This window comes from Dermacentor andersoni, chromosome 10 (assembly GCF_023375885.2).
Source record: "Dermacentor andersoni chromosome 10, qqDerAnde1_hic_scaffold, whole genome shotgun sequence".
Classification (NCBI taxonomy): Eukaryota; Metazoa; Arthropoda; class Arachnida; order Ixodida; family Ixodidae; genus Dermacentor; species Dermacentor andersoni.
The window spans coordinates 132990774-133016208 of NC_092823.1; the positions used below are offsets into that span (position 1 = coordinate 132990774).

The 25435-nt window shown below is 46.0% G+C and overlaps 1 protein-coding gene across 6 annotated transcripts in view; it reads left to right on the plus strand.

The window, feature by feature from the left end:
* Window positions 1-25435, plus strand: part of LOC126545112 (venom metalloproteinase antarease-like TfasMP_A) — a 129691-nt gene that overhangs the window by 63606 nt on the left and 40650 nt on the right. For 3 of the 6 annotated variants that reach the window (XM_055078222.1, XM_055078223.1, XM_055078224.1), the window contains exons 3-6: window positions 11797-11990; window positions 20688-20783; window positions 20880-21009; window positions 24777-24812. In XM_055078222.1, the coding sequence (XP_054934197.1) occupies window positions 11797-11990; window positions 20688-20783; window positions 20880-21009; window positions 24777-24812 (456 nt within the window). Of the gene's footprint in view, window positions 1-1982; window positions 2079-11796; window positions 11991-20271; window positions 20784-20879; window positions 21010-24776; window positions 24813-25435 lie in introns of those variants that run through there. The other 3 variants (XM_072285074.1, XM_055078225.1, XM_050192837.2) reach the window with 3 other exon arrangements.

The following is a 25435-nucleotide window of genomic DNA, read 5'->3' on the forward strand; positions in this document are numbered from 1 at the left end:
TTTTTTTTTTTTTTTGCGGTAGACGTAAGAACGTAGCATTTTAGCAAAAGTATGTTTTTGCGTGATCACGTCCATAAGAATGGCGTGGATAACACTAAATAATTTTGAAAGCCAACATTATGACGTTGTTTTCTTTCTTTGTGAAAATAATATCTACTACCTTTCGTCAAGCTAGCAAAACCACGTTAAGAGCGCATTATATTAGGCGCCAGAAACTCAGTTTCAAGACGCGCTGTGTCTAGCGACTACAATGTTACGCGTGATCCTCTTGTAATACTCTATTTCCGCTTCCCTTTCGTTGCAGATGCTCAAAGTAACGAAGAGTGAAAATTTACTTGCGATGAAATCATTTCTCAGTGGTAGGATATCCACATGATAGAAGGGCACCTCAGGAACAGCTAAGGATGGTCGCGTAACCACCAACAACAGTCACAACCACAGTCATGCACTTATACGCTTTAGATAAATTGCATCCTTCGACGTCACATCAGCGCTTGAGATTTTCTTCTCTTCTGCTGAGGGATCTCCCGCCACTTCGTTGATGCATCGTGGCGTGATAAAGGTTGCGGCATATTCAGCATATTGCTACAAGGAATCGCTAAAGCGCTGCGTTCAAGTATCGCAGCCAAGACTTTACTTCTTTAAATCGACGCCAAATATTTTCTGTGAATTGCTTGTATCATAATCTGACAATAATATTTGAATGATTGTGACCAATGGCAGGCGTAACAATCACACAGCGCGTGCTTTACACGTGCAGCCACTGATTTTATTACAGCGCAAGGTCAAAAGCTCGTCTTCCTCGTCAGAAAAAATGCGAGGACACCTAAGCACTTCTAATGGTTTGTGAATGCGAAAGCATTAATGTCCAATTGAACGCATTGAGCGGTCCTTCGAGCTTCGAGTAACATATCATAGCAGTACGCGCTTCCCGAGCCAGCAAGCAGCAGCAGCAGCAGCCGGCGGCGCCGCACTTCACCGACGTGCTGTGCGACGAGAGAGTCGCCTCGCGCAACACCTGCCGCCCCCTCTGCTCCGTCGAGGCGCGCTCATGACGCGTCGTCGCGGCCAATAGCAATGGGAGCTCAGGTTCCGTAACCCGCCGTGGTTGCTGAGTGGCTGTGGTGGCTAAGCACGAGGTCGCGGGATCGAATCCCGGCCACGGCGGCCGCATTTCGATGGGGGCGAAAAAACCCGTGTACTTAGATTTAGGTGCACGTTACAGAACCCCAGGTGGTCGAAATTTCCGGAGTCCCCCACTATGGCGTGCCTCACAATCAGAAAGTGGTTTTGGCACGTAAAACCCCATAATTATTATTAGATGCCGTTTCGCTGCTGCAGATGACAGACGCGGTCTCTTTCGCTCAATGATTCATTTGACGCTTTCGCACCAAACAATGTGTACCACAATTTACGACTGCGCTACAACGACGGCACAAACAGACAGTAAAGGATGTGTCGGCGCCATACGCGAACATGTAAACAAGTAGTAACTATCAGACGACGCGATCGGTAATCCACAGCCAGTGCCCGCCAGGCGGCGACTCCTCTCGATCTCGCGGCAGATAGACATTCCCCTCTTATTTTGTGACTGGGAATATATATTATCCTTGAATGGTAATCTTGACGTCAACTTTTTTCTCCAAGTTTAACGTTACATATTGGCAGCACGGAAGTGCCTCAAAGCGAACATACTTTGAAATTGCCTTCCTCAAGATAAGCTGCGCCGTCCAAAGCAACCGCACACCCGTCAATTTCACTACACATCGCTGGTATATGTCATCTAAAGGCATCCAAAGTCAACGACAGTTTAGCTGCAGATCACTGCTATATGTCGGCTAAAGGCCCGGAAAAGTCAACGACAGCCTATGTCGCGGCTCTTTTCCGGGCTACAGATGCTACCTAAATGTGAACGCATGCCACCGCTGGACGAAGTAGGTTCCGGCTAGCAAAATGTTTCACAGGGAAGATCTCTAGCTTTAAGAAGCAGGAGAGGAAATTCTCCTAGGAAACCTGCCACGTGAAGATGGTTTTCTTAGCGATATTCCTTTCTGTCCACTTCGTCGCAACGTCTTCTGGTGAGCGCATACGCCGTTTACTGCACGTTACAAAAGCGGCCACCGTCATCGTTATTATCAGTGTGTTTACGTCCGCTGTAAGACAAAGGACTCTTAGGCCGATCTCCCATCACCCCTTGCAACAACTAATTCCATCCTGTACTTGAACATTTTCTAATTTCATCACAATTCCTAATTATATTCCATCCAAAGCTGCTAGTCTATTGCTTGGGCAGCCATTCTGTTAATATAGCTCTGTAATAACCGAGAAGAGCAAAAGGAAACGAAGGGCTAAATTATTCGGTTACGACTACATGAACAGACAATGAAGACAGAGAAACATGGGCGAAATTAACTGTTACTCTTAAACTAAAATGAATAATAATTAATACATCTGCATTTCAATTATTCTTATATAAATAAACAGCACCTAATTTGCACTGCTTCATTGTCTGTTGGCTTCAATCTGTAATCTCTCTATAACAGGTTGTTTTACAACAAAACGTGGAGTGTCTTATACTATCATATTTGTTTTCAGTACTAGAATACCATATATTTGGGGTTTTTCTCTAATTTACGCTGCTATCTTCCCATCTGTCAATCTCACAGCTGCTATTTTTCTGGTGCATTGCTGGTTGTCCGGTACTCACCTTCCTTTAAAGTGTCTGATCCTTTAAGTCTTTAAATCTTTAAGTTTAAGTCTTTAAGTCTTTAAGGTGTCTGAACCCTCCATGGGTTCGTAGCGGCAGAATTCATTATGTACTTTACTTTTCAAAAATATCAGAAAGTCATGTGTCATTCGTATCGGTATACTGAAGGTGACCGGAGTATTATGAGCATTAAGGACAGATCGCAAATACAGCCTACCAGCACTAGCTGACATTTTTTAGGCCAGAAGAATTGCAAGCTCAGCGCTTATCGGAACGATTACAAGGAACTGAAGTGTCACTAACGTCCGGTTCTTTTCCTTCGCACCATGCACATTATCATTCATAATGTATGATAAGAGAAATTCACCGATCCTAAACAAACAAAACATGGCTGAGTATAGTAAGCCCTACGTCCCTTCCTACACTGCAGGCTACGAATTTTCGAAAGACATGAACGCGGGTGTTGCACATCCTTGCCTAATATTAAAGCGAACACCTCATCAGCGTTCGATACACTATTCCTCAAAGCGTGCAAGTCAGAACCTCACTCATTGCCATTTGTTATGTTGTTTTCTTGTTGAAGAACCCGGCTCATGGAACTTTTCCTAAATACAAGCGCAAGCTTATACCAAGAAAATTACCGGCTGTGAACACAATTTCGGTGTTTCCGTTCATACTGGCTCATGGTGCAAATGTTAACACACAGCTCGCTCCGTTGATTTTGTGTTCATATTGATTCTTGGCGTTAATGTTGTGTTCTCAAAGCATTTGTGAAAAAATGCTGTGAACTGCGCGAGTAAGCTTACGATATGTTTTCCAGGTCACTGCTTTTTTCCTGTGTGCGTAGGTTTTGCTGCTCAGAAGATTTAATGACCCTATCAAAAAGAAAAATAGCGAACATGCTACTAAAAGTCTAGGTTCGCGTGTCTGCAAATCAGAAATAGTGTACTGAAAATACAAGCTACTTCGTAAAACTACTTGTTGTGACACCATGTACACGAGCACACGAGGGTTAGACCCTCCCGCTCTAACCGTGCGCGGCTTCGCCGTGTTTGCGGACAAGCGGATCCTGGTGGTTGAGTCAGTGCCGAGTGCTTGGTCCTTTATGGACCCTCGATGGAGGCAACACACCCCTTTGGCTTCGGTATTACGCAAACGGCACCTCCAGAGTGAACCACCAGGGGGAAAATGGCAATTGCCCTTTCCTGTCCTCCTCTCGAATATTCGTCTTTCTCTCTCACTTTGAATCTTCCGTGTCCCCTCTTTATTCATTTTTACTTCCAATTTTCTAGACAACAAGGGTTAACCTTGTCTGGTTAGCCAATCTTGGTACACCATATTTGATTATAGTAGTGTCCTACAGCAGGCGTGTGCAAGACCTGCCCTTTCAAGGTAATACAGCGTCTCCTCATTGGGCTCCGTGGTGGGTGGCAGGCGCCGTTGCCGAATTCATTATGTGTATTCATGGCAACTTGCTTCCCGCCCCCCCCCCTTCCTGATCGCCCTCAGAAACGAGGGCGCGCCGAAGACATCTTTCAATTTTTGGCAACCGAACACAGAACTTTACCCGCTTTCACGCAATCCACTCTGGTAAACCAGAAAAGACAGTGACAATGATCTCACCCTTCGTGGTCTCGAATTATCTGACTGAAGTTTTCGGTCCCGGTTACAAAGCATAGAAAATGGCAAACGGTGATCTGCTTCTGGAGCTCCGCGATCAGAAACAGCATGAAAAACTGCCCAACCTTGTGCCCTTTGAGAGTGCTCTAGTTGCAGTGACCCCACACCGTACCATGAATACCACCCACGGTGTTGTCTCCGATGCTGATCTAATAGGCTTGTCTGAAGCTGAACTTCTAGAGGGTTGGAATGATCAGAATGTCATCAACGTGAAAATAATTAAAATGAAGCGTGACTGAAAAGAAATCGATATCAAACACCTAATACTTCAATTTGGCTCATGCATCCTGCCCGACATTATATAGACAGGATATGTGAACATCCGGGTCAGGCCGTATCTACCAAACCCCATGCGATGGTCTAAGTGCCAGTGATGATTAAGTGCCACAGTTCACAGAACTACCCAGGCCGTCAGACTTGTGCGAAATGCAGTGCAAATGAACGCTTCTCTGAATCACGGGAAACTCCCTCCACTGTGTGAACTGGGATGGGGAGCACGCTGCGTACTCGCGATCGCGCCCATCCCGGAAAAAAAGAAAAAGAAATTGGGACAATTAAAAGAAAATATATCATTCAAGGAGGCACGCAAGCGGGTGTCGTACCTGCCCAAAGTCAGTTTGGCTGAAGTGGCGTATCAGGGGGCAGCACCACAATTGCGCCCGGCGACTGCACGGCCCACACAGTGTGAGCCAGCCGTGACGCCATCCGCCTCCTCGGCGGCTGCAGCTGTTGTTGCTCCGCCGTCCCAGAAGACGGGGCCATCGACCTCCGGGCTGGTGGCCGCAAGGGTCTCGTCCCCTGAGACGAGGCCTTCACGTAAAACCCAGCGCTCGCAAGAGCGGGTGTCCAGCACCCCGCAAGAGGCGATGGACACGACTCCTAGCCAAACGGCGCAACTGGCGCCTAAGGAGCGGCGAGAATTTCTCGACCGTTCTAAAAAAGAGAAACCTCGACTCACAGGGCCCATAAAGGCCTCGGTAAACTTAACTTTCTTTTGTTAAACACACAGCACAAAACTCTTTTTAATATGGGCATTCGAATAGTTCATTCGAACGTCAGAGGTCTGCTCCACGATCTTGATGACGTTAAAAAACTCTTCCGCAAACTTAGTCCCAAAGTGCTGTGTCTACAAGAAATGCACCTCAAACACAAACAAGTTTTTTTTCCTCAATATACTGTTTTTCTGAAAGAACGTGATAATGCAGTCGCATCATCTGGCCGCCTGGCTATTATATGGTTCGTATTAAACTTTTGCGCGCTCAAAGACAGGACGTTTAATAAGTTTCATCAGTTTCATAAGTTTAAAAAGTTTAGTAAGAACCATGTACAACCAACTCGCCCAAAACGTAACGCGTTTGGCTATTATAGTCGATAGATGTGTAACTTTCCACGAGAAAAAGCTCCATGAGCCCCTACAGGCAGTAGCTCTTCAAGTGCTGTTGCTTAATAAGCTAGTTACTATCACCTCTACATACATCTTTAGAAACTATCAACTTCATAAAGCCGAATTCCAAAATTACATCGATGGACTCCCTGAGCAATATATTGTTGTCGGAGATTTAAACGCTCTAGATCTTTGTGGGGAGATTCCCTTTGCGATGGAGGAGGGTGGTAATAGAAAGCTTTCTCTATTCATCTGGTGGATGCTTAATTAATTAGAAAATTAGAAGGAGCCGACGTACTATAGCGTTGTGCACACCTATGTAGCACATTAGTACGAACCACAATGGCCCAGTCACAAAAGACGACGATGACAAGCCCAGCACGCTGACGGCACGCGAGCAGTGCAACACACAGAATCAGGATTCCGCCTGATTGAGTGGGCTCAGCTAAAGATATAATTTGGGTAAACCAGTAACCAGCGTCTGTCTGGTTTTTCTTCACCCATAGATTGGGAACTCCGGACCTCGCGTCGTCGCACTCAGCTACGCATGCCTCAGCTGCTTCGCTGCGCCTACCCCTGCAAGGAGTTCGAGTTCCACTGTCTTCGCAGTCCACCTTCTATCCAGTTAGCCATGGCCTCGGATTCTCCCGATCAAGTACTGCCGTCAGCGCCACTACCTCTCCATCCCATGGTCTCCGCTCTCAAGCTCCCGGAATTCTGGTCGTCGGACTCGGAACTTCGGTTCGTTACCATCGAATCATTGTTCCATCGCCATCGCTTCATTTCGCAGTTTACCATGTTCGACCACATCGTTGGAGTGCTTCCACCTGCTACTGCTAAGTGATTCCCCTCCTGGACATAACGCCGGAGTCGATAGCTCGAGCACTCATCACACTCGGGATTAGCGGCTACGGTGTCCCTTCCACCATTATGACTGACCATGGTCGTCAATTTGACTCAACATTGTTCGCCAATCTATCTCGGCTACTCGGCACGGATCACATCAAGACAACCTCTTACCACACGATATCCAATGGGATCAGCAAACGTTTCCACCGCCAACTGAAGGCTTCACTCATGGCTTCAGTTCTTCTTTCATCATGGATCGAGCACCTTCCTTTCGTTATGCTTGGAATCCCGCACTGCTCTTCGCAGTGACTCTTCCACCAACGCCGTCGAGTTTACATGTTGCACCACTCTACGAGTCCCTGGCGAGTTCTTCAATGAATTGCCCACCGTACATGCTTAAGTTTCCGATTACGCCTACCGCTCTGCGTACTCTCGTTCCCCCTCAATAACGACGTTCTTCCCGGCGTGTATACGTCAAACCTGGCCTTGCGAACTACACGCACATCTTTGTGCGCCACGACGCAGTGCATCCTCCCTTACAGCCCCCGTATGATGGTCCGTTCAAAGTACTCAAGCGTGCACTTAAAAACTTTCTATGGCTCATCAACAGCCGGGAACGTACGGTCTCCGTCGACCATCTGTAGCCTGCCTCCTTGGACTCTGACGCTTTAGCCACTTCTGCTGTCACATTCGCTCCCAACCAGGCCAGTTCTACCCACGGCGTGCGATTCGCGCCACCACCATCCGCACTTCGCCATTACTTCAGCTCACGGCTTCCTCGCTCGCAGGAGGCCCTCTAGCGCACTACTACGTGCCACAACGGTCCCGTCTCAAAATATAACGACGACACGCCCAGCACGTCCACGGTGCACAAGCAGTGGAACCAGCCGAATCAGGCTTCCGCCTGATTGAGCTGGCTCGGCTAAAGATATAATTTGTGGGCACCAGGCACCCGCATTTGTGTGGTTTTTCTTCACCCACACCTACTCCTCAATTGACTTAAGGATAGTATCCACCACTCACCTGCCGTACCTCGAGTGGAGTGTTATTAAAGACCTTAACTGAAGTGACCACTTCCCGAAAGTTCTAAATCTCACAACACAAGATGAATGCTCCCCCCATGTTCCTCGATGGAAGGTTGACTCGGCGAACTGCAAATTATTCCGAGAACGTACATGTTTAGACAGGGAGGACATTGCTGGTCTTGATACAGACAATGTTGTGGCGTACTTGTTAGATTTTATAATAGGCACTGCCACAAAATGCACCCAACAATCAAATGGACTGTCTTATAAACGCCGCATTCTGTGGTGAAATGATGAATGTTAAAAGGCAATAAAAAATACTAAAGAAGCTTGGGTACTCCTACGTGACTGCCCAACTGCCCATAACCTCGCTGATTTTAAACACGCAATGTCGCAGGGCAGAAGAACACGTCGACAAACTGAGAGAGATAGTTGGGAAAAGTATATAACCAGGAATAATTCATGCGCTGATGATTGAAAGGTCTGGAGTCGGCTAAATTCTTCGGGACATTTCCGCAATGGGTGTTCGTGGCAACATGCTGAACACATTCGAAAGCTGTCACTCTGATTGCACATTTCGTGTAAGAGTGGGCAACCATTAGTCTAGAACATTCACCCAAGAGACCGGTGTGCCGCAGGCAAGCGTGCTTAGTTGCACACTCTTCGTCGTAAAAAGGAATTCACTTCATACAGTCATTCCAGGCACCATGTTTTATTCTCTATAAGTTGACGATGTGCAGATAGGCTTTAAATCATGCAGTATTTCTATCTGCGAATGCCAGGTTCAGCTTGGTTTAAACTATCTACATGGGCGGATGAAAATGGGTTTAAACTGAATACGCAGAAAAGTATTTACACGGTCTGCTCCTAGAATAGAGGCACAACACCACTCCCGAGTATTTCTATCAATAGAGATGAACTCACTGTCAGCAGTGAACATAAATTCTTACGTATTATCTTCGATTCAAAACTATAACGTTTATATCCCTTTATCAAGTATCTCGGAGGAAATGCATGAAAATAATGAACCTTCTAAAGCTTCTGTATCATACCACATCGGACAACGACAGGAAGTCCCTATTGGACCCGTAAAAAAACCTTATACGTACACGTTTAGACTATGGTGTCATGGTGTACCACTCTGTTGCACCGTGCTCGTTGAAGACGCTGGATTCGATTGACCATATGGATATCCGCCTGGCCACAGGTGCGTTCAGGACAAGTCCAGTGAAAAGCCTCTACACGGAAATGAACGAGCGGTCACTGAACTTGCAAAGATAATTCTCTAGCTTTACATATTTTCTGAAGGTACACACAAACCCTGAACATCCGTGTTACGCTACTATAAATGATATTACATGCACCACACTGTTTCGCAACTGACCCACAGTAAATTAGCCCTTCTCGCGGCGTGTGAGGAAACTCAGTGATGAAATGGGTGTCCCAGTTTTATAACCTCGTCTAAAGGCCCGGCAAAGCTCTTACCGCCGTAGCAATGGCAGCTTATGAAATGTGACACATCGTTTCCTCATGTTACAAAGCATGGTCCAGAGAAACACATCCGAAGGCGCTTACTGGAACTCCAGTTAAAGTACTCATGCCCGGAATTTTATACTGACGCGTCAAAGTCTCTTGCTGCCATGTCTTTGCAGTGGTTTGTCCATCATTCTCAGAATCTGATGTTTCGCGCACGGAAACAAGTCTATTTCCCGCTGAGGCATATGCACTAATGTCGGCTGTAAAAATGTATCAGGAAAACCAACCTACCCAGTGCCATCACATTCACTAAGACTTTGAGTGTAGTAAGGTCCTTAATGTCATTCTGTAAAAACAAAAATCCGGTACCCCACGTGCTTTATTCACTTTTGTGCACTGCGTACATGTAAAACCAGCTTGTTGTGATCTGCTGGGTGCCCGTTCACAAAGGCATCAAGGGGAACATGCTGGCAGACCAGATGGCTAGATCTGTTTGATTTTCATACCTGTCCCTGTGACTGACTTGGAACATTTTCTCCGAAGAAAAATTAGGACACACTGGTAGCGAATTTGGAACATTGAAACGTCGAATAATCTTCATTTAATTAAACCTCAGTTGGGTAATTAGTGACCAACAACAAAAATACGGCGAACTGAAGTAATTCTTTATCGACTTAGGATACGCCATACCTACGGGACCCACTCTTACTTGCTGTCTGGCGGTGACCTTCCCGTCTGCGCTAACTCTTGAGAGACGCTGACCGTCCTACATGTCCTGGCGGAGTGCCGTGATGCAGATGCTGAAAGAAAAAACAATTTCCTCTAGCTTACAAACAGAATATTCCGCTTCACTCAGCAATTTTCCTTCATGTGAACTCATTTTTAATCAGCAAATCACTATTAATCTATCTAAATTATATTCCTTCATTGCAAGTTCTGCGCACGATAAATTCTTAGAATAATCTCTTAGCAGAGGCTACTACTGCCATAGTAGCTTTTTTATGGCACATGCCTCGAAAGCCTTGCAGTCAAGGTTTCTGATGAGGCAGCAGTGCCAATGGCACGCGCATATCTTTTTTAAAAGACCATTCTTTCAGAACGTATATATTACGTTCCCTGAGCACTTTAAAGCCATTGTCGCAATTTTAATACATTTATGTTTTATGCAATGCACAAATACCCTATTTTAGGCTCATGTACAGCCGTATTCCATCAATGCTTACTACTTCATTGTTCCATTAAGTACCCAGGCACTCTTGCATGGCGCTCTTTCGCCAGACCTACCCTTGTGCATTGAACATTAAATATCATCATCATCGTAAAGATCCTTCGCACAAATACTTTCTTTGGGTGTGTTCCAATCCTGGCCAGCATCAGAGACAGTTTACGTAGACAGCTAAGGAGACAGCCGAAAGAGCTTCGAGACCATGTAATGGAACGTGTTTCTAGTCATCTGGGAGATGTACGGAAGACACTTCTGCGACGTGACGCCACCTCGCGGCGACAAGGAAAAGTTGAGAAAAGGACACATTATTTCCGTATTTTAAGTCTTTGCGCCTGCAAACCTATGAAAAACAAGATATGTTTACATTACGCACGTAGGAAAGCATGTCTGCGTTTTCTTGTGCGGAGACAACCTCCCGGATGGCTTTTAAAGCGTCCTGCTCAGTGGCCATCTTGTTCGGACAGGAAAATAGCCTGCATCGTTTTTGACTTTGATGCTGTCGTCCCTAAGCTGTTTACTTCGACGTCTTCGTGAGAATCGAAGCGAGACTAAAGATGACCGCTGTCCGCTTAACCCCCTACTTTGCCATCTACGGTGAGTATTGGAACAGAGCCTTTACTTGGCGACATTTCCCGATTGAAACCCTGTCAGCAGCCGAAAGGGGGGTATAGCTCGTCAATAAACGTCGCCTTTTTTCCGTCGCCGCTTGTCTGATTGAGTGTGCAATCTTCTCTTGAATGCTTGACACGTGACGGTACTGTCTCAAAGAAGAAAGCACAATGAAGGGCCGTACAAATATCCCTCCCGATGACGAGCTGTTTTTGGCCATGAGAAAGATGGGCCGTACATACGACAACCATTCTTTCTTCATAAAGGGAAGATTTGTCAGCAGCAAGCAGTGGCCCCATCCGGATACGGCTATTCCTGCTTTATGTAATAATACAGAAAAGGAAGTGCCAGCTGTCAAAGCTATTTCTCCCTTAGTATTTTCGTCAAAATTTTTGCACGTTCATATATATTTCCTGTAAGCCTCTAACATTGATTACTGACTGGCTGTATTATTTATTTTCACTTACCTGCAGCTTACTGCCTATGCGGAGAGGCCACACTGCGTGTTGCGCATACCCGAACCATATCGAGCACGTGCTTCTATAGCCTGTTCTTGCTGTCAATAACTGGTCAAAGCGCGTGGTTCCCAAACTTTTTCTAAAAGGAACCTCACGCGCGTTTGTTACAATTTCATCGGCAGTTGAACCCCGATGTAACGAACACAAATAACGAATTATCGGCTATAATGAATGGAATCTTGTAACGTAAGGAATAAGTAAATGACAGAAGTAATGAATGAAGTAAGTAACAAATGTATGGAAGCAAATGCATGTAACAAATACATACATGCTTGCCATGAATATTGTGCATTCTCCATATTTTAGCCCCTTTTTTCCTATAGTTATTGGTGAATGGAAGGAGTTCACCGAAGAGAGCATCACCGTTTACCCTCAAGTGCTCGAGGCTCGAGAAGACGGATCGGAAAAAGTTCTCATCGTTCACAAAGATTACCACCTCCGCTTGAAGAAAGCGTCCATTCTCGCTGGCCGTCTTCTACTTCTAAACGTAACAGAAAACGACGTCCTTGAGCAATATGTGAGTAAGCACTTACATTCACATAAAACTAATTTATTTGCCTAAAAGTGCACAGTGCGTCATGCTGTCGACCAGCAGAAAAAAATCCGCAGATCCCACGCACTGTGGGAATCCATGTAAGCGGAGCTTTGTACGCTGTTTGCTTTGATTAAAGATAATTAGCGGTGATGTTGGCCGGGAAGGCGTAATTTTTTTCAGCGTTTAGTCCAATACGAGAGTAGTGAGTTGACGTTAAACATCACCTTGCGTGCACCACTGCCATTTTTCTGCGTAGTCCACAGAACACACAGGGAGGCGTGTGTTCACACACACAGTGGAGCTGGGCAGGCCATGTAATGTGTAAATCAGATAAACGGTGAACCATTATTGTTACAGAATGGGCGCCAAGAGACGGGAAGCGCAGTCTAGGACGGCAGAAAACTAAGTGGGGTGATGAAATTAGGAAATTCGCAGGCGCAAGTAGGAATTGGTTGGCGCAGAACAGGGGTAATTACTGATCGCCTTCGTCCTGCACTCGACATAAAATAGGCTGATGATGATGATGAGAGCCCTGCTACATACACCGTCTTACGTAGCACCATCTCACAGCAGCGCTTTTTATCCACTATTGGCCCTTGCGTCATTAAAAGCCACATATCATAAATCATGCGTACTGTTGGAAAGAGGGGGATGTTATTTTGTAACATGAGTGGGGGTCGGTATAACTGTTTAATGTTCTGACGGGGTATGCGTGTTTTTTTTTATGGGTTGTCCGCTGGCGTATATTTCTCCTTCGGTGCTTTGTGTACAGATGCAGGTTCCCGTTGCTTGAGTGCCTTTCATTAAAGCGGTGGCCCATCCCCATTGGTCGTTATGGTTGCTGGCATCTGTGAAGACCTGTCTTTCTTGTAGTGTGCATCATATACTTTTCGTTTGGTATGCAGCTCTGATGTTTCTCTTGTGTCATCCCTTTTGTTGTTGATTTGTATTGGGCTCAGTGCTACAATGATTTGGTTGTGGTCGTTCAAGTTTATTGATGTTGTTTCTTCTGAGGAATAGTTGTAGGCGAATTTGAGGAGTCGTAGGAGGTCTTGTACCATAATGGTACTCCGTAGTCTTGCGAGATTATCGTGCTGCTACGATGCTTTCGCATGCTATATACAGCATGATGTTCTTAATGTAAGTGTTGGGGAGCTCGTCAGGACTGCCATGACAAGCTTGGTGGATTTTCTTAGGAGCGCGTTCAACTTTTCATGGAGTTGTTTGGTTAGACTGCAATACGGAATGGCACATCTGATTCGAGATGTAAACTGTGTGTCGTGAAGTTGCAAGAGATCAACTTCCTTCACCGTGTAAGTGCGACGATGCTTCTCTCCTCTGGCAAGCACACGCATCTCCGGCCGCTAGAGCCCACCTGCTTGAGGCGCGTCTTTCATGTGCTCACATCCCGTGCTGCAAGATACGCGCAATGCTTCGCGTTACACAAACCGTCAACTGCAGTCTAGTCTTCTAAAGGTTTAAATGCGAAGCATTTATTTACCTAGTTGGAGCCAAGGTCAGAGCAAGGTAACGCGCAAGGGCGCGCCCGATTTGTCTGCGAAAAGTTTTGGCTGACCCCGGATATAGTGAGCCTCGAAAAGGCTCTAGGCATAGTGCAAACTAACATCAGATATAGTGCGAAATTAGGCGGCCCGCGCACGTGAGGTGATGCACGTGAGCGCTGACGTGAGTTTTAATAGCAACATGCCGTCGTTTTCATGCTTTCTTCTTCATTCCGTCGTCGTCATTCCATTGCCTTTGTGTCATTGTAATAATTCTGTCGCTGTCCGTCGCTTTTACTTTGTTGTTCTCACTGCGTTTTCATATCGTCGTCATCACGTTGCCTTCGACCAGTTATCGTCTTACCATAAACATCATACCATCGTCATCGTTGCACTAATGCCTACACTAATGCCCAGAAGGGCGCTGTAGGAAACTGTAGAATAAATAAATGGTAGTCATGTTATTGTTGACAACGTATCATTACCACAGTCACCGTCATGCTACAGTGGCCGTTCCTTCTTTGCCATTTGGTCATAGTTGTTTGTTCTCATGCCATTGTCGACACGCCGTCGTCATCATGCGGTCATGATCAAATCATTGTCGTCATACGTAGTCGTCATTCCATTGCAATCATTTTAATATCTTCTTCCCATTCCCATCCCTCCAGCATATGCATCACGTAGTCACACTATCGTCATCACACCTTTCTCACCACTCCAATGTCGTCATCTCATGTTCATGCATTTGTCGTTACGACATTTGTCGTTACGTCGTCAAGCAATGGCCGGCACTTTTTGCACATATCTGCGTCGTCTACACCTTTCATAAATCCCTGCAGGGGCCTCTGTGTCAGCAGGCGTTCGTGTACCACGTACCCGAGCACACGAGGGTTGGACCCTCCCGCGTGTAGCCGTGCGCGCCTTAGCCGTGCGCGCCTTAGCCGTGTTTGGGAGAAAGGGGGATCCTGGAGGTTGAGCCGATGCCGGGTGTTCGGACCTTTAAGGCCCTCCGGCGGAGGTAACCCACTTATTTGGCATCTGCTTCACATAGACGGTACCTCCAGACTGACCCACCTGGAGGAAATCAGCCGTCGCCTTCTCCTGTTCTCCTCTCAAATCTTTGTCTTTCTCTTTCGCCTTTTCATCTTTCCTGTCTTCTGTTCACCTCACTTCCATATTCTCGGCGGCAAGGGTTAACCTGGCGTAACTATCCAGCCCTTGGTATTTTATATTAGGTTATGGCGGCTATGCATGGCTTGCATCTGCAGGTGTTCTACCGACGTTGTAGCTTCCCCTTCTTGGGCTCGGTGGTGTGTGACCACCATCGCTGCCGAATATTCCGATATTGTATGGGAAACTCTTTTTTCCTACTCCCTGATAGCTCCCTGAAAAGGGGGCGCACCCATAAACTTTCCAACTTTTTTATGTAGCCGAAAGAGTCCTTTCCCAAGTACCACGTTGTTCACAGTCAGCACGAAACTAAGACAGTCCGATGATCTCACCATTTCTTGTAGCCAAATCTCTAACTGAAGCAATGGGCCCAGGTTATAAAGTACCGAAGATGGGAAGCGGCGATCTTCTCGAAGTTCGCGACGAGCCACAATACAACAAGCTCTCGAAACGTGTAGCGTTTGGAGACATTTCCGTTTCAGTAGGCCCACACAGGTCGATGAACACAGTGCGCGCTGTCATCTCGGAAGATGACCTACTCGAACTTAGCGAAAGGGGACTAATAGAAGGATGGCAAGAACAGAGAGTTGTTAAGGTGCAAAGGATCAAAACAGGCGAGATAACAAATAGATACCAACTGGGCATATAATCATTCTTTTTGGAACCAGCACTCTTCCTGAATCAATCGAAACCGGTTACTGTAAGCTTCGTGTTAGACCATACATCCCAAATCCACGTCGATGTTTCAAGCGTCGGCGTTTTGGGCTTGGGTCGCAAACCTGTAGAGGGCGTGCCACTTGTGCTAAGTGTAACTCCATTGAACACTCTTCTGGCGTTTGCACTTCAGCAACCCACTGTGCCAACTGTGAAGGAGGGCTATTAGGGCTCCGCTGAACCTTCGTTTGGTAGCACTGGGCACTGGCAGAAGGAACAGGTGCTTTAGTTCCAGAGAATGTCCTAGTGGCTCCCACTCACATGTCCCCACCGTGGGAATGGCAGACCATTGAATGCGACATCTCTTTCGTAGAAATATGAAAGCGTGCGCCAGAAACGCATATAGAATCTCATTTTCGTGCACTTCAGGAGAAGTGCTCTTGTACAGAATACCTTACAGACGCTTCCAAGTGCTCTAATGGAGCTTATTATACCCCTGACAAGCGGTCAAGTTAAGTGCACTTGCGGGGAGTGGACTTCGGGACCTCGAGTGACACTTTAGGCTACGCGGTGCTAAATAGTAAAACAGAGCGCACTCGCACTAAAGAATATGTAGATCAAAATAAAAAAAGACTTCTAAAAAGCGATTGCTTTACTTGTATTATGAAAAAAAAGTAATCTTAATCTATATTTACTCAACAACAAACGAAAATATTTTTATCATAAGAGCGTCCCTTGTCAAGGCTGGCCAAGATGAATGCCTAGCCAATCCCGAACAAGTTGGTGGCGTGCAACGAGGCGGCATTTGATCCTGCTAGAACAGAATATCAGCGAGTTCTGTTCTGATTATTTTGTTAAGAGCTATTCAACAGCAGGAACGTACTTACGTGTCCTTTTTCTATGTATTACATTTTGTATCGTTGAAGCCGCTGGCGGCGAGGCTACGCACTCGACCAGCAAAGAGCGTTCCGTGAACGCACTCCGACCGTAGTGCACTCTGCTGCAAGTATACTCCACTTGCGACGTTTAGATTTCGGAAAGTGCACTTAAAACCGAGTGCACTGTCCGTAAGTGCACTTAACTTGCCCACTTGACAGGGGTATTACGCAGCTCTCGGACCTTCATTTTCAATATCCGAGACACTAAATCCACACACAAGTATCTTGAGAGCGGAAGCCTACGCTATACTCTCGGCTATTCAAAACATAAGGCTCACAAATTTTACCAGGGCTATTGTGCTTACAGATTCATAAAGGGTAGTCAGAGCCCTACTTTGTCCAAGAAAACATAAGAAGTCAGTTTATAGTGAGCTGTACAGTCTGTTGTGCTCCACATATATGCGCAATCAAGTCATTGACATATGCAGGGTACCCGGTCACAAAGGTATATAAAAGGCAATGAAGCTGCTAACAAAAGCGCTACGTCAGTAACTTTTAGCGACACACATGCAAACATCCCTATCCCTTCTACAGACCTCAAGTCTTTTCTACGCCGTAAGCTAAGAAACATTGGCAAGGACAGTGGAAAACATAAGTATTTAATAAGCTGCACATCATAAAAGCAAAACTAGGAAACTGGGTAACCGGAAAAACAGAACGATATAAGGAAGTACCTCTTTGTCGATTAAGAATTGGACACACTTACAGTACTTACTCTTACCTTTTGCCTGGCAGCGATCCTCCGACTTGGTGTGTGTGCGGCGATAATCGCACAGTTCTCCATGTTCTTATTCAATGCCCTGAAATAGAAGTACAGAGGGAAAAGTATTTCCATTCTGGATATCGCGAGAACATTCCCTTACACCCGGCATTTTTTCTTAGCAATGAATCGCTGTTTGATCTGCAAGCCGTCTTGGAGTTTTTAGCTGAAATGGACACCCTGAAAATCATTTGGCCAGGTAATTTGAGCACATGATTAACAGTCCTTGTATGCAAGAGCTCCTTTGAAGTTCTTGTCCTATCACAAGAAGCCAACAAACACTGACACGAAGGACAACGTAGGGGAAATTACTTGTGCTTAGTAAATGAAATAAAGAAACGATAAATTAATGGAAATTAAAGTGGATGAAAAAACAACTTGCTGCAGGTGGGGAACGATACCACAACCTTCGCATTTCGCGTGCGATGCTCTACCAATTGAGCTAACGCGGCACCGTTTCCCCATCCACTTTCTAGGGTATTCATGTTTCCTAGCAGAACCCTGGGAGTGTTAGCCAGCGCCACCACCCACAGACCTTGGCGGCGGATGTCGAACATCCTTTCTCCCGCAGGCGTCAGGAGAACGTGATCCTTTTTTTGGGTGAAGGCAAGCGGTCAATAAACCCGCACATGCTACCTGAAGGCATCACTGTTGCCGGATTCGATACCCTCGTTATGTAATAAACTATAGAAGAAAGGAGGTTAACCGAGGGGCCGGCAAGTTGTTTTTTTCATCCACTTTAATTTCCATTAATTTATCATTTCTTTATTTCATTTATTCAGCACAAGTAATTTCCCCTATGTCGTCCTTGGCGTCAGTGTTTGCTAGCTTCTTGTGATATGGCTAATAAAAATCGGGCCCCGCGGTTTACCCCCTTTCTTCTCTGAAGCTCTTGTGTCACTCTTACGATTTGTTGCATCATGTTTTTAACGAAACCCTGTTGCCACACCCCACATCATTAATCAGTGTCATTATTTAAGTACCTATACGTTTTATGCAATTTACAGCCAATTTTTAAGCCCTTTTACAGCCATGTCACATGCACCATGAGAATTCATTGTCCATGCTATCCGCACTACATAGTTAACATCACCATATCTCATGGCGCTCTTTGGCCATAACTGGCCATTGCACCATAAAACACTACACATCCTCATCATACCTTTAATAAATGCTTCGCATGATAGCAGGAATGGTTTCTGCCTTAATTTTTTACCTATTACTTCCTAGTGACATAAGAAGCTAACAAACAAAGAAACCAAGGACAACACAAGCGAAATTACTTGTACTTACTAATTGAATTAAATAAAGATAAATTTATGAAATTTAAAGTGGATAAAAATTATGCATGGTTCTGCTATCGCAAACACGAGACAAGCGAAGCTGGGGCAAAACCAGTAAAGTAGTGCCAAACTGCACACTTAAAGGGCCTCTGAAACGGTTCGCACAAATTTTGTAGGCGCGTAGGCTACAGCTAAAGTTAATCAATCATTCGCACCCCAATTTGTGTGAAATGTCTCATATTGAGAGAGCTACGGACGATTAGAAGTTACCCTCCTCCATAGCCGTGATTTTTCCAACTCGTTCACTGAGTGATCGGGACTAAGCTCCGCCTTCACTGGCCCTGCGTCATGATGGCACGCCGTCTCGTCGACTTCCGGCTCTCTAGGAGCGGGCGCGCGAAGCCTCTCCAAACTCTCCGCCAGCTGCTTGTCGACCCCAAATGCGCCAGTCGACCCCAAGCGAGAGCTATCGAAGCAGCGTGCGTTGCGAGCATTCTGCCGCAGCGCCGAACGTGTCTGGTATTCCAGTAACCACACGCAAGCTGGGCGTTTCGACGGTTGGCTGGAGGCATAAACTCAAGCTGTTGAAGGAACTTTACCATAGACGTAAATGAGCGGCCTGATCGGTCTGCACGGTCCAGCCACCTGTTGGCGCAGAGCTTAACCAGCCAAACAAAGCGCTAATATTGCTCTAACCAAGTGTAAAACATTTTAAACATTTACAATAACAATGTGTTAACGATTACACTCCTGCGAAAAATTTACACCAGCAGCAAAGGAGAATACATTTCGTTACTGCTACTGTGTGTGGTTGAGCTCTGTGTCACCAGGTGGCTGCACCATGTAGAACATTCACATTTGCGCTTCTGCTCATACCGTGAAACGACACGGTCAAACAGACAGGCCCTGTCCCCATGCGCTTGCGTTTACCCTAATACCGGCCCCGCAATACGTTATTGCATTAATAATCTTCCGGTGTAAAGTGACGGCCGCAAACACATGAATCCAGGCGCCGCTCGTCCGCTGCCATGCAGAGGGACACGATGTCGCAGCTTGACATACTGCTAGTCACTACGTTTGCAGTCCACAACGCAACAAAGACGAATCATGGTGCTCGCGAAAAGACTGAGACCGACTCTGACCGTGGAGCTCTCGTCAACATGGAGCACGTTGTAACACAAGCAGACGACGCTTGCTGTGTGCCGGAAGTACTTAGATGTAGCGAGAAATTGTTCTTGTGCATTCTCTTTTTGTTACTTTCTTTTTATAGAAACAAATTAACTGACATTCCAACTATTACAAACATCATTTGTTCATCATAAAGGTGGAAAAATTATCCATGACGCGCCCTGGGCAGCCAATCGGATAGCTCGCCCTACTGACATCAACTGGGTTATTCACGTCATATCGATAGGGACGGCGGAAAATGCCGCCGTGCAGTGTGCTGCGATCGGCAGCGATGTACATTTTTAAAACCTTATAATAAATTACACACTTTACGGGTAGCACTTAGATGCGTTAATTACTGATCAGAAGGACCTACTCTAACGACTCAGTACGTTTGTAGAAAATCGCCAAAATCGTTTCAGGGTCTCTTTATTCTAACTTTTGCTGGGCTTCCCCCAGCTCCGCTGGTCTCAGGTGTTTGCCGCGCATAATTTTTTCCACTGCGAAAAAGAGGCCCGCCGAAGCAAGCGAGCGGGTTTTTATTGGAGAGCAATGACGTCACACCACCTGTGTCCACCCGCGCCGCTCCTTCCTCCCTGCTAGGCTCCACCCACCCTCGCCGCGCCGCTATGCTGCGCGATGCTATTTTTTTACTCTGCTTTCCCTCCCTCTCAGCACCCTCTCCCCCAGCTCGGCGAAGCTGCGGACGTCAAGAGAAACCCAGCGAGGTTCTAACAGGTCCACTGCAAAAATAACTTGCCGCAGATGGGAACAATGCCACGTCTTCGGATTACGCGTGCCTTGATATACCAATTGAGCTACCGCGGCGCCGTTTTCTCATCCACTTTCCAGGGTATTTATGTGTTACTACTAGAATTAAGCCTGATAGTGTTAGCCAGCGCCACCACTCACAAACATTGGCGGTGGATGTGGGACACCCTTTCTGCCGCAGGCGTCGCGAGTGTGGGATCTTTTTGAGTGAAGGCAACTGGTCAATAAACCCGCACGTGCTACCTGAAGGCACCAATGTTGCCGGATTCCTGACAGTGGCTCATTTCGAGTTCAGCGGCTAAAATGTTTAGGTCATGGTAATCGTGTCATAAGCAGTGTGCTGGCGGATCAACCAGAATGGTCAAGTAAACGAAAAGCATGAATAGAATTCAATAAAGCGCGTACATCATTTTTCTCCTTTCGAGCTCACTTAGGTTGACGGTGCCCACTACGAAAGACACCTGTACGAAGATACGAGCAAGAAAGCCTCCATACTGCTGAAGCCTCGAGAACATGGTGAATACTTTGTTGTAAGTGCTGCGTTGAAATGCAGATACAAGTGCATCGGCGCGTGTGTTACAGATGCTGTCGTACAGTGAGCATCAACGGCCCTTATTTTCGTTCAGACAGGTCTCATAAATTTCACTCATCGCATTGAGCCGGTGATGCTTGTGGAAAGGTCGTCAGACAGAATAGCCCACAAGATAGTGCAAATTGCCAACATACAAGGGTCATGTGAGAACGATCAAGTCATTGGTAAGTATGCTATGAATTCTATTTCAGTTTGCTTCAATTTCGGTGAAATTATCGATAGAATGACGTTGATTCACCGTATGTAACAAGGGCTGGTTGATCATACGATCACTCGGGAAAATATGTCGCAATAAATTTAAATCTACCAGTAATACTAGTGGATGCCCTTTTATAATTCAAGCATATATGCAGTCCCGAGTAAGCATAAGTTGTGCATATAAATGGCGGAATCATTGTAATCGGAAGTAATAATTAAGCAGTTTAGTGCACAAAAACGTAGAAGTAGTATATTTTGTCCCAATGAGCAATACAAGTTTATTATCCAAAATGACAGTATGCGAGCTCTCGCGTTAAGACCCTGCCATAAGTTGTTCTATACACTGAATGCTACTGACTCATTAATGCGCCAGGAAATGTATGGGCATCCTAGGTGAATTTTTCGCCGTCGTCGTCACCGCGAGGTTCCGTATAAAGTCCTAGTGCAATAATCGCGGCCGCGCGCTGTATGCTGCAGGTGTGGGGGAAAGCATGAGAGGGGAGCCAAGAAGGAGGGTAGCTCACGCAGGGGGCGTGAGCAGGCGTTTGGTGTGTTGCGACACCCCGTACCCGCGCACACGAGCTTTGGACGCTTCCGCGCCTAGCCGTGCGGGGCTTTGCAGTGTCTGGGGAAAGGGGTATCCCGGGGCTGAGCTAATGTCGGACGTTTAAACCTTTAGGGCCCCCTGGCGGAGGCAATGCACTTATTTAGCCTCTGCTTCACATAGACGGCACCCCCGGACTGACCCACCCCTAGGAAATTCGGTAGCTGCCTTTTTCTTGTCCTCCTCTCCAATTTTCGTCTAACTTTCTATCTTTCCGGTCTTCTCTTCATTTCTTTTTTACTTCCGGTCTTCCCGACAGCAAGGGTTAACCTTGTGTGGAACAACCATCATTGGTTGCACATATTTGGTATAGCGGAAACGTACAGTTGGCGTCCGCAAGACTTCTTGTTTATAAGACGTGCGGCGTCCCCCTTATTGGGCTTCACGATGGGCGGCCGCCGTTACTGCTGAAAACCGAACATCGCCTATAGATATTCTTTTCGAAAACTCTCTGATCGCCCTCAGAAACGAGGGCGCAATGAAAAAGTATTTTAATTTTTTGGCCGACACACTGAAAACTTCCCCCCGTTATCAAGTCATTCATTCTGAGAAACAACAAAAGACAACGAGAAGGATCTTGCCTTTTCTCGTTTCCTAATGTTTCAGACCCAGGCTATAGGGCATCCATACTAGCAAGTTGTGCCCTCCTCTTGAAACTTAGATACAAAAAGCAGTGTCAAAAATTAAGTAACCTACTGTCTTTTGGGGACACTTCAGTTTCAGTCACCCCGCACTGCACCACGAACATCATCCGCAGTGTGATTTGCGACGATGATTTCATGGAGCTGACCAAGGCTGAACTTTTAATGGAAGGAACAAAATGTTACCAATGTAAAACGAATTAGAATGAGGTGTGATTGGAAAGAAATCAACGCCAAGCACCTAATTCTCACATTCGATTCCAGTGTGCTGCCAGAAATCATCGAAACAGGCTACAATAAGATAGGAGTAAGGTAGTATATCCCTAACACTCTCCTTTTGCTTCAAATGCCAATGGCTCGGCCGCAGTTGACAAACCTGCCGAGGCCGACCGGCCTGTGCCAAAAGCAAGCAGTACACACAAACATCCAGCGGAATTCTGCGAAGACGTTCTCACACTGTGTAAACTGTGATGAGGTGTACAGCACATACTCGCGGTCCTGTCCATCCTGGAAAAAGAAAGAATGAAATCGTAGCAATCAGGTCAAAGAGAACCTCTCATTGAAGGAAACACGGAGGTGGGTGTCGTACCTGCCAATGAACAGCTTTGCCAAAGTGACGCGTCAGACGGCAGCGTCACGACGGCTTTTGGTGGCCGTCCGGCTCACGTGCACTGAGTCGGCGGTAACGCCGTCCGCCAGTGCTGTGCCGTCGTCCCAGAACTCCGAGCTGGTGGCCTCCAGGGTCTCTTCTCTTGAGGCGAAGCCCACAAGGAGAACACACCGCTTGCAAGAGTGGGTGTCCAGGGCACCGGAAGAGACAATGGGCACAACTTGCAGCCAAGCGGAGCGTGTAGCATTTAAAAAGCGCCGGGAGTCTCTCGACCGCTTCAAAGAGAGAGAAATTTCACATTACGGGGCCTGAAAAGAGCTCTGTAATCGAATATTTGTTCCCTGGGCACGCAGCACGTACCTGCTTCTCAATATGGCAATGCATATAGTTCATTGGAACCTCAGAGGTCTTCTTCGCAATCTTGATGACGGTAAAAAAACTCGTCCGGAAATTTAGTCTCAGGGTGCTGTGTATTCAGGAAACACACCTCAAACCTTCACAAACCAATGTTCTCCGACAGAATTCTATTCTTCCTAAAGACCGCGATGACGATATCGTATAATCCGTTGGTGTGGCCGTCATAGTCGACAGAGCTGCTGCCTGCTCAGAATTAAAACTTTGTACCCCCCTAGAGGCAGTTGCTGTCCATGCAGTCTTGTTTAATAAAGTAGCCACAATGAGCTCTATGCATGCCTCCGAAATGTCAACTCCAAGGAACCGAATTTCAGAACTACATTGACCCATTTTGCGGAACCATGCATAGTTCTCAAAGATTTAAACGCGCATAACACTTTCTGGGGAGGCTGCCGTTGCAATGGAAGAGAGCGTTTAATAGAAAATGTCCACTTTTCCTTGGATGTATGTTTACTTAATAAAAAATGAGCCGACGTACTATAGCATTGCAGACAAAACCTACTCATCAATAGACTTGAACATAGTATCCAACACACTAATGCCATCCCTTCATTGGAACGCTATTAGGACCCCTACGGAAGTGACCACTTCCCTATAGTCGTAAATGTTACAAAACAAGCTGAATGTTCTCCACATGTTCCCCGATGGGAGATTGAATCAGCAAACTGGGTTCTCTTTAGAGAAATAGCATATTTAGCTTAGGATGACATTGCTAGTTTTAATATAGACGATGCTGTGGCTTACCTGGCAGGTTACATAATAGAGGCTCCCACGTGGGGGTTCGAAGGCTAGCAGACCCTAGATATGTGATGGCTTTGTGTGCGCTGTGTTCTCGCGCACTCAGTTCGCGTTGAAGCGAGAGGCAGCACGAAGGGGTTGCTCTCGCTCTCCATCACGTGAGAGTTCTGACAGCGAGTGTCCGCGGTCATCGAGCGAGATGTGTTCGTGGTTGCCTGTGTGCACGTGGCACCATGCTTGTTAACTTAGTAAATAAGCGAATGTTTACAGCAGTTCAACAGCTGATAAATCTACTAAACTTATGGCGCATGGCTGCTTAATAACTTGCTATCGCAATTGATGCTTCTCCTTTCGGGTGAAAGTGCGAATTTTTGTGTTTCGTATAACTGACGTGGTGTTACTTAACTAAATTCTCTTATTAACCTTTCTTCTTCACTGTGCCGTAAAAGAATACTTATGTCATTTCACTCGTAGTTTTCACTACCTTGTGTTAACTGCATGAATGAAGAACTGTGAAGAAGAACCGCAGTTTTATTAATTTTGCATGCTTTAGTCTAGAGAACAAATTTTACAATGTGGATGGATACGAAATGAGTAAGTATTAAAAATGCTAATGTGATGTATTCAGAAATTACAATTGCATATTACAAGGACATATTGACTGAATAAGTGCTGTATCGGAATGCTTACTTAAATTCTTGCGTCATCTGCGGGATTTCGTTACAGAAAAGGGTCCTCGAGAACCGTCGCCTCCGGAAATAGGTACGTGTCTTTGGCAAGTTGCAATTTATTACTTCACCTATTTCCAACGGAACAGAACAAGGAATAACAAATGCAGCTATATTATTATAGGTATAACTTTTTCTCATGAACACATTGCATCACGTCCACACAGTGTTTACTCTTTCCATCTTTTCCTCTCTTATACCCCCTTTGCCTTACCCCGAGTGTAGGGTAGCAAACCGAACGATCATCTGGCTGACCTCCCCGCATTTCCTCTCCTTGCTGTGTCTTGTCACTTATCCATAGAAAAGGGGCAGTTCACTATAGGAGAAAAATAGGAGTGAACTTTTCCTTCTTGGTTTCTACGCCGACACCACGACGCCCATGACGATATCGCGAAGTTATAAATTATGTGACATAGTGTCGTATTTATGCATGAAATATTTATGAAATTTACCGGATTTCAGTTTCTTTTGTTACACATACAGCTGTGTTTAACAAATATATTAACTAGATTCGACTTGAGCCCGAAACATTCTCTGGTTTCAACAGGTAGCTCACGCGAGAATTTCTTATGCGTGTAAAGAAAGAATGAATCCCCTCCCCCAATGAGCGTAATCACGCTGAAATCCATGATTGCCACATAATTGCGCCCTGTTCGG